Source organism: Gopherus flavomarginatus, chromosome 9 (assembly GCF_025201925.1).
Source record: "Gopherus flavomarginatus isolate rGopFla2 chromosome 9, rGopFla2.mat.asm, whole genome shotgun sequence".
NCBI lineage: Eukaryota > Metazoa > Chordata > Testudines > Testudinidae > Gopherus > Gopherus flavomarginatus.
Genome location: NC_066625.1, coordinates 69,491,859 through 69,505,829, shown reverse-complemented (window position 1 = coordinate 69,505,829; position 13,971 = coordinate 69,491,859). Strand labels below are relative to the sequence as shown.

Sequence of the window (13,971 nt, the reverse complement as noted above, 5' to 3'; positions counted from 1 at the left end):
GTCTCACAATATATTGTCAGCACTCTTGCCTCTGGGCCAAAAGAACATGGGGTTGAAGTCCAGCCTAGTTAGCTAGTAGGGCACTGGTTCAGGGAAGGGGATTATCCTCAACATTATAACAAGATCTCAATACTGCAAAGTGAATTTTTTTCTATTATATTTTAGCATCACAAGAATCAGTGTTTCATGCAGGTATAGATGGATGTTTTTCACACTGTCTTCCCAATAAGAGTCATGTCCCATAAAACTGAACTTTTGCGCTATATACCTAATCTTTTCCCAGTAAAGCAAAATGGAATAGAATATAACAATATATTACACCTGAAGGGCATCATTTAAAGATTCTATGGAAAAAAATATGGGTGTTAAACCTTCTGTGGATTTAACGTATCTCCCCCCCCCACTTCCTCCACATTCATTTGGATAGTGGTCTGAAAAATCAGTGTTGTGTAGTTACTTTGCTGTACTGAATTTGTTACATTCTCTCTGCTCCCCACCTCCTCCTGAACAGTGCACAAAAAAAATCTCAATTTACAGCCCTTTCTGGGAAAGGGAGAGAAGACATGATATTATGGCAATCCTTATAAATTATCTTCAATCCAATGTTTGAATGCCTTAAAAAATCAATTGCATTTCTGTTCACTGAGTGTTTGTAGTAGCTACCAATAGTAGCAGCAGAAGCAAGCATATAGGATAAGATAGTGCATCCACTCTCTTACCTCCATGATAGGGTTGGAAGCCAGTACTTTCTCTTCAACATTAGCTTCACTAGCAGAACCACTTACAGTGGCAAAGTATCTCATGGCATACTTAGCAGAGACAGTCTTTCCTGCTCCAGATTCCCCACTTACAATGATTGACTGATTCCGTTCATCTCTGAAACACAAAAACATGTTAATTACCATCTGTTTGCTAAAGTAGACCTATTTTTCGTGTATCCAACTTGGCAACAACCCTTTCACCGTATATGGTAACACTGCATGTAATGTGCATGCATATGGTTAAAAGTAGGCTGCTGATGATCTAGCTTCTTGTTGGGCTAACTGGGCCCTAGTATTTGGTCAGGATGGGAATTCAGAATCAACACGGCCATTTCAGTCTGCTCTGACATTAGATTTCCTCCAAAGCACTTGACCCTGTAAATTAACTAGAGCTTCATCCTGTTTCTCTCAATATCACATTGTAGTGCCTTCTGTCCAGATTCCCAAAGTGCTTGACAAAGCTGGCCCATTTTACAGATGGGGAAATGAGTAGCATATTCAGAAACAAAAGGACGGTCTCCTAACTCCTGTTCTTATTTAACCATAAGACAATTCTTCCTATAACCCTATACCCTGCATTTGTTTAGACATTAGTGTTTTGAACAGTCGTGCTTTATTATTTAACAGCAGCTCTAGAGCTAAAAGGGTCCCTTTGTTGTAAGGCAATTTCTTCTTATTTTTTTTTTAAATCTCCATTTGTTACCATTTTTTTCCCCTTCCAAAGCGAGCCTTGCCCATAGCCTCTGGTTTGAGAAGCTCTACATCTAACAAACGGGTAGCTTTGCCTGTGAAAACCATTGTTTAAAAAGATCCAAACCTTTTAAAGTGTTGTTAACAATAAAAAGTATATATCACTTCTACAGAGCTTTAGAAATCCAAAGTAATGGACAAACTACAGCTAATAAGGTTTCAGACAGATATCCCTGTAAGGCCACGTCCAGACTAGGAATTAAAATCGATTTTAGATACGCAACTTCAGCTACGAGAATAACGTAGCTGAAGTCGAATTTCTAAAATCGAGGTACTCACCAGTCTGGACGGCGCGGCATCGATGTCCGCGGCTCTCCGCGTCGATTCCGGAACTCCGTTCGGATTGATGGAGTTTCGGAATCGATGTAAGCGCGCTCGGGGATCGATACACCGCGTCCAGACTAGACGCGATATATCGATCCCCGAGCAATCGATTTTAACCCGCCGATGCCGCGGGTTAGTCTGGACGAGGGCTAAGTTAGGTAAGCATTATCTCTAATTTACAAATGGGAAAACTGAGAAAGGATAAATGACTGCCCAAGAATGTATTGAGAATTATTCACAGAGCTGAGATTAGAGTTCAGGAGTTGTTTGTTCCCAAACTCAATTCCCCAGACCATGACGTACAATAACTCTAAATGAAAGACCAGGCACGCATGTGTTCAGATGGAATATTTACAGCCTCCAGCTACCTGCCAAAATCACCAGTGAAAGCATGCTGAGATGGTATGAGAGAATATATATTTCATCTATCAGTCTAACAAAAAAACAATCAAAAGGATTCTTGTTTAAGCCGTCTGACAGTATGCAAGAGATCTCAGGTTATACTTGTGAGGCTTTAACGGGAAAAAAAAAGTCAGTGACCATAATAACCATGGTGAATACCGTACTAAATTAATAGACCATGTTATTTCTCTCCACCTTTTATCTGTCTCCAAAAATATTCCCAAACCTCCTGATAAGAACACAGCTCTAGTGTCTTTCATGCAGCACAGAGCTGTATACTAAAAGGACTACTTTCATCACACCTTTGAAAGAGACAAGGCCTGATTTATACTGAATACAGTTAGTGGTAAAGCAGGTTGGTGACATCCTGGCAAAATGAAGACAAAACTAAAGCAACAATCATTTAAATAAATAAGAAAAAGTTAATGAGGTAAAAACAAACCCATTTTGTTGTGTGTTCTTAGCCTCTGGCCTATTAGTGTGTTAAGTATGAATGAATAAGCACAATTCTCATATTAAGCTGACAGGCTCAGAGAGAAAAGACACGACAAATGGTAACTATTCACCTTAACATCTGATAACAGGTAGTACAAGCCTATTGCTTGAGATGTTGCACCTGTTCAAGTCCAATGAAAGAGAGCCTCTCTCTCCTGGCTAGAGTTGTTCATCCTCAAAAATCCTCCTTCAGTGCAATTTCCCCAAGGAAGATGCCAGGGAAATATGGTTTGAGTAGTTATTCCTACCCGCTTAGCAGCCACCAACCTGTTAGGATGCTTCCATTCTAAAGAACAAAAAACCGAGTGCACCCACTCCAGTCTGAATGAATAAGGGAGGCAGGGTTATGGGGCTTCCTGTGGCAAAAAAAAAATAATCAAGGGTTTGCATAGGAGAAGGAGGGAGAAAGACACTTACTCTTTTCCTCATAGCAGAAATAGAGGCATACTCAGTGGCTTTATACATAGGAAGAAGAGACTGTACCTCTGCTTATCAGGGGATGGTATGAGATGAATTGATTACTGGGGATGAAAAAGGAAAAGTAGAAAGAAGACTGTAGTAGTTCTTGAAGAACTTGCAAGTGGCCCAACCCAAAATACATCCCTTTCCTTTTGGTTTAATTGGTGTAACAGACAATGGGCTGGATTCTCTCTCACACAGACAACGCCTACATTCTGTCAAAAATGGGCCAAAATGCAGAACAGCTTGTAGCTGTTTATTCCTCCGGTAGTCCACAGCATGGAAAGAACAACGTCTCATTGTTCTTAGAACATGAAACTTATGGAGGAACCTCAGCAGCCGGAGAACTCAGGAGATGTGCAACAAGATAACAAGCCTTTCGTTTCTATGTCACCAGCTCTGATCCAGAAAAGGCCTATAGCGACCAAGAGTCATTATCATCCGCAGGTTGTTGAGTGACATACAAGAAATCTCAATCTGGTTCCTAGAGGATAGGAACTCCCATCAAAAACCACCACTAGCTGTATCTATACCATGCTCATTATGCACCTTAATTAGCAGCCCAGTTGACAGTCTCAGAGAGGCCAAAGACTGAATAGCTATCAAGACTCACCTGCCTTGTTACCCCTTGATGAAAGAGCTGAGGCAGGGCAGGATTCAGGAAGATTGGCAGGACATGTCAGGGAAGCTCATATTGCTACTGCCTGTGCCGGACAAGTTCTCTGGATAAACAGAGGACTTCAGTTCCAACTGCCAATCTAGCACCTTTCTTCAGGACTAAGTTCACTTACCACCCTAAGAAAGACATGTTGAACCTATTACATATAAATCTTTTACGAACTTTAACACTCAGGATTTGGATTAGTCCACATGTCCACACTCAGGATTTGTCCACATGTCAAGCCTCAGCACCAGATCTGTTTATATTACACACACACACACACACACACACACTTGCAAAGCTATAATCCTAGATAATATGGATTTATAACAGAAGTCCTGACAGAACATTGACTCTAGTTCCAGGAATGGAACACCATAATATAAATGTCTCATTCTGTTCCTTATGTTTCCCAGGACGAGCACAAACTGTCACAAGAAGCCTGTTTGAGCTCAATCTGCTTCTCTTACTACAAGGTGTGTATACCTGTAGACTAATTACACATCGGAAAGTGCTGAAATATAGCATTTAATATGAAGATATCATTTAAAGAGCATCTTACTAATGATTATTTAATTATGATATCATGGTCTTTTCTGGACGTTAATGAAGCAACAGCAGCACAGGATCTAAAATGTTATTGGAAATCTGGAATAACAATGTTAACATCTGGGAGATCCAAAGAAGTCTCAGTTATGCTCCACTATTAGCTTTGAAGAGGAACAGTTTCCTTAGTGCCGCAGCATGTGGACAAGAGAGAAGTTTCACTTTTAAGAAAAAATACAATAGGTGCCATTAAATCTGTGTCTACCTGCCCAGGATTATTATTATTAAATTTTAAATTGTCTCCTGGATTTCAGACTCTAAAGTGATACACAAATCAGCTCTTAGTGTTCCACATCTTTTTTATTCCTCCCACCCTGGCAGTTTTATCCTCAGGACAGAGATTTGTTACATCAAAATATGGATCAAATGGTTTTAAAGTCCTTGACAGGCCCCATTTACAAGAACTATTTCAGTCAACATTAAAATGTTTCCAGAAAAATAACGTGTCTCCTTATCTCTCCACAATTAGCAACTCACATTACTTTAAAAAGAGGAGGAAGATGGGAAGGATAAGCGTGGCCAAATCGGGCTTAGTTCAAAATAAGTCATGAATGTCATTATTTTTTCATCATCAGTAATCTGGGTAAAAGGATGGACAAGCAGACTTTGTGCCTGGACTGGTAAATTTTAATGACAATTTTACAAAGCTTCTAATTAAACAGCACAAATCTCTATTTATTGTATGACACAGGATGGTCAGACTTTGTGAACAGAACTGAATAGAATTCAGGATACCTCCACAACAATGATGACAAGCAACATTTATGAGGAATCTTATTATCAGAGTGCCAAATGGAGAAGTAGATCAGCACTCTCCCTTCATCCCAGGAATCTTGAGTTCACAACATACTTCCCAATAGACATTTATCAGCTTTATACAACCACTGCGCAATCAAACGCTAAAGACCCTTTCTACTTACCTGATGCCCAACAGCAAAACAGGAGTGCTACAGTGTGGATTAACATGTAATATATGGAGAAAATGTTTTTTTAATATACAAATGAAATTGTCATCTCTTTCCCAGTGCAAAGTGGCTTGCAGGAAACAATCCTGCTTTGGCGGGGAGATGGAGTGGCTTTTTTCCCTTAAATAAGATTAGTAGTAGTAGAGACTACTACACATGGGCTTCTAAAATTCACTAAAATCTAAGGGCAAGATTTTCAAATGCACTCAGCATTGAAGTAATTCTGCTTCCTTTTAAGTCAATGCTAAAGCAGCAGCTACCTATAGCCTAATTGGCTTGGACAAAGAAATACATCACAGCATGGAGCTCTGTTCAACAGAGTATCACACTTCAGTGGGACAGTCAGATTGTGCTATTTTGCATTTTAAGGATGTAATTTTAGAAAGTAGTATAGCCTGGGAAAAGAAAGGAGTAGAGGATTACTGATAGTAACCTCCATGATCAGACATATGTATATATAACATACCCCCTTCCAGTCACAGTTACCAGAACTGCTATCAGACATTAAAAAACAAACAAATACAGAAACACAAGCTTTTACATTCATATTCTAGGTTTGCTGTGAGGTATTTTGAGGTTTGCTGGTGAGTATGTTTCATGCCTTTTATTTTACTGATTCAAAATATCAAGAGCAGATATTCAAAAACAAACCCTTAGAGCCCACAAATCCTGAATGCCCAATGTTTATATTAATGCCGAATGCAAAGACGAACCAGACTAGGAATAAAAATATTTAGGGTTTATTTCATAGTTTATGACCCTTTCAGAAAAGGCTGTGAACAATTAATGTGTCTTGGCCAGAATCATGGAAATTGTGCATGCAAATGACCACTTGGACTATTTGTATGCACAACTGTAATAGTATTATAGAAATCACATAACATTAGGGTTGGAAGGAACCTCAGGAGATCATCTAGTCCAACCTCCTGCTCAAAGCAGGACAAATCCCCAGGCAGTTTTTGGTTTTTTTAACCTCAGTTCCCTAAATGGCCCCCTCAAGGATTGAACTCAAGCCTGGGTTTAGCAGGCCAATGCTCAAACCACTGAGCTATCCCTCCTCCCTGCACATTTTGTGTGCACCCTTCTCTACAAATATTACAAATATTAACTCGTTAATCCTCACTACCATCCTGGAAGGTAGGTGTTAACAATCCTATTTTATAAATGTAAAAACTGAGATCACACAGCAAACCACAGGCAAAGATGAAATTATAGCTGCAGCGTTCTTGACTTCCAACCTCATTTTTATTCCTGTAGATCACAAAAATCTCCTGACTCTGGCTCCCAAACTGAATGAATTTTCAGGTTAAGAAGTAGATGCCTTATAGTATTGAAACTAACATTTCCAAAACAAACAGTTTGAATGTTTAGGATAATCAAGATGTATAGAATGAAATGGCATGAAAGTGCCCCAATGAATATATACTTCCTGTCTGCTACATACATACCAAAAGAAACTCCTCCTGGGGCCCAAATTTTTGAACTAGCTGCACTCAAATACTAAATAGCTACTTATCAATGGTTATTTTAGTGGGACCTAGAGAAGCACAGAGCTGTCTTTTTTATCCATTTCAACAAAGCACAGTTTTTATCCATGTGATCAACAAAGCACAGTTTGTTTTTTCCATGGCTGATGGCTAGGCTACATCACTTCATCCTGTTCTTAAGGTTCACGGCCATAAAACAAACAAAACAAAACAAACAAAACAAAATAAATGAAATAGTTATTACATTCTTGAAAAAAATAGGTCAGAAGAATAGAATTTGAGATTTTGGTATCACATATAAACCTAGGGCTTGACTACTTGAAAGACCTCCTCTCTCCTCATGCCATAACTGCAACAACTGAGACCAACAGAGGTGCTCCAGGGGAAGCCGCCTCAGGATGAAAGGAGAGAGGATAACTAGTAGGACACAATGAACGAGAGCAGCTTAGGAACTTGCTTCCCCTTTGATCCAAAACAGCCTGAGTCTTTTGATCTGGAGTGCTTTCTTTCTTTTTTTTTTTTTTTTTTAATGGAGGCTTTTGGAGAAGGATCTTTTGGTTTTTATTAATTTTATATTTTTAATTTATGGAGGCTTTTGAAGCTGTTTGAAAAGTAATACTTGAGGGATTATTTTCTTCTCCCATTTCCTGTGCTGAAAGGTTTAAAGAGTCTTTTGCCATATTTTGAGGGGGTCACCATCGGCTTCTTGTTTTCATATTTTATGGTGTTTCCGTCACTGGTAAGGGCATCTACAGGATAGAACTGGCTTTTAGTTCTTAAACAAACAGAGTAAATAGTTGTTGGAGGGTCTGAATCTGCAGTCCTTGAGCACTTCAAACTCCCAGTGCCTTCAGGACAAGATCAGGGCCATAAGTAGCTTTTAGTTAATCAATTACAGTTTCGCCTCTTCCTCTTACTTCAGATTCTCTCCTGCAAGTCTGTGGTAGAGAAATGCTTACAAACCTGAAACTGCTTTGGACATTCTAACAGTGAGTTTCAATTTACCAAAGAACTTTTGAAAGCTAGCCTGATGCAAGCTCACAAGGGAGACAGCCTGTGACTCAGAGGAACCTTTGGGATAGAGTCTCCTTTAAACACATACAAGTAATTCCCATTAACATCAGTGAGAGTCATGCCTAGGATGGGCAGAAGAGGAACCTGTTTGCTTCCTCGGTGATCTGTCAGCCTACAGTTGAATTATAGCAGCAGGTAAACCAACCCAAGAAAATAACTTATGCCAGCACATTTTGATATATTTTTTTCAAATGATTAAAAGTCAAATTAAAGTCAGTTTTGGAACTATCGCACATTTGAAGTCTTGCTTTATACTGTCCGTCCCAGGTCCAATTATATCCATATGATTTAATACACAGAAATAGTAACACCATTTAAATCAGACACATTTGCTCACCACTTACATTGTTAAAACACAGGCACAGATTTCAAAACTGCGCATGCACAAATACATGCCCATAATATGTGCAACTGCCCAACGCGTGGATATGACCAATCAGATGTCTGCCCTTATCCTGCTAGTATCACAGTACGACACAATTTTAAAAGAAGCTGGCATCCTATTTTTTGGAATCTGTCAATTTATAAAGTGCCTTATCAAGCTGGGTAACTGAAAATCAGTTACGTCCCATGAGGTTGCTCTAAAAAGCTCTGCTTCTGTGGAGTACGGGAGCGTCAACCATGCAGGTGCCTAGTTGATGAGAGTAAGGAAATCAGGGTTGAACAGTGACTTGAAAATGAAACGCACTGTGTAAGTACTAATAATTCCATTAATTGTTAAAATAATTTTCTTAAATAACTTGCAAACTTAGTGAAATGCTAAAATGGAGGTTAAAATATAGCAAGTCACTGAAGTTTTGGTGAAGAAGTGAGGAGGCAAAAGGAGAATATCTAAAACTATCCTCTTCTCCTTGAAAAAACATAAGATTAACACACGCAAAAAAAAAAAATAGTTCAGAGGTCGGAGTGTAATACCTACTGTATTATTTGCTTCTTTGCCATTAGATATTTCTTCAGAAGATCCTGATACCTCTGAGCTAATTCTCTCTCTCTCTCTGTGTGTGTGTGTGTGTGTATGTATATAATCTCTCACCAAGGGCCAAATACATCCTTGGTGTAACACTACTGATTCCAGTGGAGTTACATCTGTGATGAACTCTACACATCGTGTTTCCAACTGACAAAGAGTTTAAAACAAGAAGTTATTTACTAAGGCTCAATATAGCCACAAAACTGATTTTATTGATATAAACAGATCTCAGTCAAGTCTGGTATCTTCAAATGCCTGTAAAACTACATAAACCCTAACAAAAATATTTCATTAACATCTTTCCTGCTTCCATATAAAGTGTTAATTTAGGGTCTCTTCTTGGAATAAAATAGCCAGGGCCAGGTAAAAGCTTTCAAATTCCTTTCTTGGGAAATCTGAGTCCTTTTCCTCAGTGCAATGTGGCAGAGCTGTCCAAGTAGTTAATATCAATAGCAAATTAAAAATTATCCATAATATTGCATTTTCTCTGACCTTCACACAAAGCAATTTATTAAACTTACAGTGGGAGACAAAAAAGTGTTGCTTGGGTTGAATGTACTGTTATCCTCAGGAGGAGTGCACTGAAGACACCCAAAAAAGGCATCTAGGAGAGAGACCTTAACTTTGCAGGAATGTAGTACCTCTACCATCTTGTTTCCTCCTTCCCCCACCCCCCCAAAAATGGGTAGGTATCTCAAAAGAGACCAGTTCTCCAAGTCTGACTTGCTGCATTAATTAGAACAAGATGGATTTTTTTATCTTTGTATTTTGGGAGCTTCTTCCCCTCTTCCTCCCCCCCAATAAAACAATATCCTGGATTAAATACTAACATTCTTATTGAAGCATAACTGCCACTAAAATCAGCAGGAGTTATGGTGAATTCAGGACTTTAGGATTAGCTCCCTTCTATTTATCTACATTTATTAAAAAATTACTGTAAAACCAAAATGTTTTAAAAAGTAAAACAGTCTTTCACTGGTTACATACTGCATCTGCAGGGACTTGAGATCTTACACACTGTTGATATGACCATGGCACTTTCCACTGAACAGAAGAATCTAGCAGTAGAGGAATGCTGGGTTGAGGCTAAAGAATACGAAGTGTGATCAGGTACTTGAGGAAGGCAATTCCATGGCATAAGATGTTTCAGAGGCTAGGGAGCATCTGTGTATTATTGAGAGAATGGAACAACCAAAACAAGTTGTTTATACCCTGCTTAATGAGGCAGCATTGGATTAATGTGTTGGCCTGTACACCTTCTCACTATAGGCATAATCCAAGGGCAGCTGAAGTCCAAAGGATTCTTTCCCATTGACTTCAATGGGTGCTAGATAGAGAAAAGAAGGACATGGCAATTGTGCAGAAAAAGCCGTTACCTTATACATTGCAGTATGTAAAGCCTGGTGGAAGTTTAGTTTTGCAGAGTGTCATTAATAAATAAAGGATCGAAGTTTTAAAGCCACATACAACCAACAAGGAATGCAAGCCATGGTTGCCCCATTACACCAGCAAAATTTTGCATTTGTGCATCACTTCGGAAACTGCAAATGCAACTTCTTGTTTTCTTCACTGTGTATTTTTGTAGGTGCAAGTGAGTTCTGCTCACCCATTGTGAAGGTCTTTGGAAACTGAGACCATACTATGCAGAAGGAAGTGTGACGCTTGTTAAAGCCATTTTAAAAACTGGCAGCTATGCAAGCCAGAAATTGCTTTTCAAGTAGAAGTAATGTAACTGTTTCTTTAAAAAAATAGCAATTTTCTAAAGCTCTTAGACCAAACAAAAGCAGCACCAGATCAAAATGTGCCTTTTCTAAATTTGCTCAGCATTCCAGTGACTTATCACTGTGGGTATGGGGAACAAGATTTTGCCCTTTGTTAATCTTGTGAACATACTATTTTGATAACAATTCTCCCCAAGCACTAAGTTAGTTCATTATCCTCTGGTTTTCTGGATTTGGCTCCTTAATCTCCTTAATGCCAAAATGCTCCCCATCTCTTTGACCTCATCTCTTCTTATTTTCCAATTCACCAAATATATTCCTCAAAGAACTTTCTCCCTCCTCATCTTGCCTCTTGAGGAAGGTGGCCAGGTCCTTCTCCTCGGCTGCCACCATTATCTGCAAAAAACTCCTCTATAGCTAGCTGATTCTCCAACAAATACTATTTCAAATCACTTCTTATCCATAGCCCATGACTCCTATCCTGCTCTAACAAACATACTCTTACTCCTTATGTCTCTTAGTTTTCTGACAATCATTCTCCCCCAAACTTGACCATAACCACCTCCTTCACTTCTGAGTCACATCATCTTTGCAGAGATGTGGATAGAATTCAATGATGAATAATTCACTTGTATTTACATGTATAGAAGGGTGTGGTGTAATGTGGATAATTATTCTTTCATCCCTGAAAGGGCTGTTGTGAGGATTAATTAGATAATGTTTGTAAGACACTTTGAAGGTGTACATGCTATGTAAGCTCCAAGGATTATTAGTAGAGACTACGTTGCTCTGAAGCATTCATTGGCATTTTTGTATGAACATTATGAATAAAGAAATTACATCAGTGTAAACTGCCATGTATGCCTTTACATATCACAAAACTTGTGCCACTACTCCTGTTACAGAGCTAACATGCTGCATTTCCACAACCTGGTCTATTCTTGACTGCTCTCTCTCTCTCTGCCCTGAATACCATCTTGACTATCCAGCTCCAGCATGCCCTGACCTGAAGTACTCTTCCCTTCACAGAAGCAATGCAGCAGTTCTCCCCACCTCTGACATGTTTGATTTTATCCTGAGTCATGACAACAGGTCCTGTATTACCAGCCAGAAGACAATTTTTCCCCTAACTACAATAGAACCTCAGAGTTATGAAGACTACAGTTATGAACTGACTGGTCAACCATATGCCTCATTTGGAACTGGAAGTACACAACCAGGCAGCAGAGAGAGATTTAAAAAAAAAAAAAAAAGAAAAGACAGTACAGTGTTAAATATAAACTACTTTAAAAAAAGTTTAAAAAAGATTTGACAAGGTAAGGAAACTGTTTGTGTCTGTTTCACTTAAATTAAGGTTTAAAACAGCATTTTTTCTCCTGCATAGTAAAGCTTCAAAGCTGTATTAAGCAAATGTTCAGATGCAATTTTTTGAAAGAACTACTATAACAGTTTTGTTCAGAATAGTAACATTTCAGAGTTATGAACAACCTGCATTCCCGAGGTGTTTGTAACTCTGAGGTTCTACTGTATTTCATGCTTAATAAGCATGAGAAACAAGAAAGACAAAATATGACCCAGTTTCACCATTGTAAAAATGTCCATTATTATACCTGCCTACTTCAGAGGGATGTGTTGGGATTAGTTAGCGAATGTCTGTAATATGCTTGCCAGACATGAAGCCCTTCATATGCTTTAAATATTACGCCATGTCTATGCTTAGGACACCACACCCCCAACATGGCAAAACATAAAATATGTAAGATGAGGTTTACTTTTTGTATTGAAAAAGAAAGATTAGTTTGGGAAAAATGTGTTACCATGAAGACTGTGCAGCTGAAGACACTGCTGACCACACAGAGATTTGTAACTCACTTAAAAGTTAGGCAGTGACCTACTGAACAGACCACTAGACCAGGACTTGGGAAACATGGATTCTATTCCCACCTCTGCATCTGGCCCATTGGGCGACCTTGGGCAAGTCACTTCCTCTTCCCGTGCCTCGGTTTCTACCTCGTAATATGGGGATAACAATACTGACCTCCTTTGTAAAGTGCTTTGCAATCTACAGATTAAAACCACTATGTAAGAGCGAGGTATTATTAACTCATCACTCCAGATTTTATGCTCCAGAAACAGACTTGCTGAGAATTCAGCTATGCTCTTTTTAGTACAAAGGACTGAAGCTCCTTAAGTCTGTCAACCTTCTGTGACTCTGTGCAACAGCGACTTGGTAAAAGCTTTAAGGAGCAACCTTGAAAATGCGGAGGAGGCCTGGAATTACTTTAAGTCGCAGCTGCAGAAACTATCGGAAGCCTGCATCCCAAGAAAGGGGGAAAAAACCACAGGCAGGAGTTGTAGACCAAGCTGGATGAGCAAGCATCTCAGAGAGGTGATTAAGAAAAAGCAGAAAGCCTACAAGGAGTGGAAGAAGGGTAGGATTAGCAAGGAAAGCTACCTTAGGACATGTAGGGATAAAGTGAGAAAGGCTAAAAGCCAATTAGAGTTGGACCTTGAAAAGGGAATTAAAACCGATAGTAAAAGGTTCTATAGCCATATAAATAAGAAGAAAACGAAGAAAGAAGAAGTGGGACCACTAAACACTGAGGATGGAAAGGAGGTTAAGGATAACCTAGGCATGGTCCAATATCTAAATAAGTACTTTGCCTCAGTCTTTAATAAGGCTAATGAAGATCTTAGGGATAATGGAAGGATGACAAACAGGAATGAGGATATGGAGGTGGATATTACCACATCTGAGGTAGAAGCCAAACTTGAACAGCTTAATGGGACAAAATCGGAGGGCCCAGACAATCTTCATCCAAGAATATTAAAGGAACTGGCGCAAGAAATTGCAAGCCCGTTAGCGAGAATTGTTAATGAATCAGTAAACTCAGGGGTTGTACCGTACGACTGGAGAATTGCTAACATAGTTCCTATCTTTAAGAAAGGGGAAAAAAGTGATCCGAGTAACTATAGGCCTGTTAGTTTGACATCTGTAGTATGTAAGGTCTTGGAAAAAATTTTGAAGGAGAAAGTAGTTAAGGACATTGAGGTCAATGGTAATTGGGACAAATTACAACATGGTTTTACTAAAGGTAGATCATGCCAAACTAACCTGATCTCCTTCTTTGAGAAGGTGACAGATTATTTAGATAAAGGAAATGCAGTAGACCTAATTTACCTTGATTTCAGTAAGGCATCTGACACGGTTCCACATGGGGTATTAGTCATCAAATTGGAAAAGATGGGGATCAATATGAAAATTGAAAGGTGGATAAGAAACTGGTTAATGGGGA

The 13,971-nt window shown here is 39.0% G+C and overlaps 1 protein-coding gene across 8 annotated transcripts in view; it reads right to left on the bottom strand.

The window, feature by feature from the left end:
- The window catches only part of MYO5A (myosin VA), a 205,687-nt gene that overhangs the window by 91,314 nt on the left and 100,402 nt on the right, over window positions 1-13,971 (bottom strand). For all 8 annotated transcript variants that reach the window (XM_050966865.1, XM_050966867.1, XM_050966868.1 and 5 more), the window contains exon 5: window positions 720-876. In XM_050966865.1, the coding sequence (XP_050822822.1) occupies window positions 720-876 (157 nt within the window). The remainder of the gene's footprint in view (window positions 1-719; window positions 877-13,971) is intronic.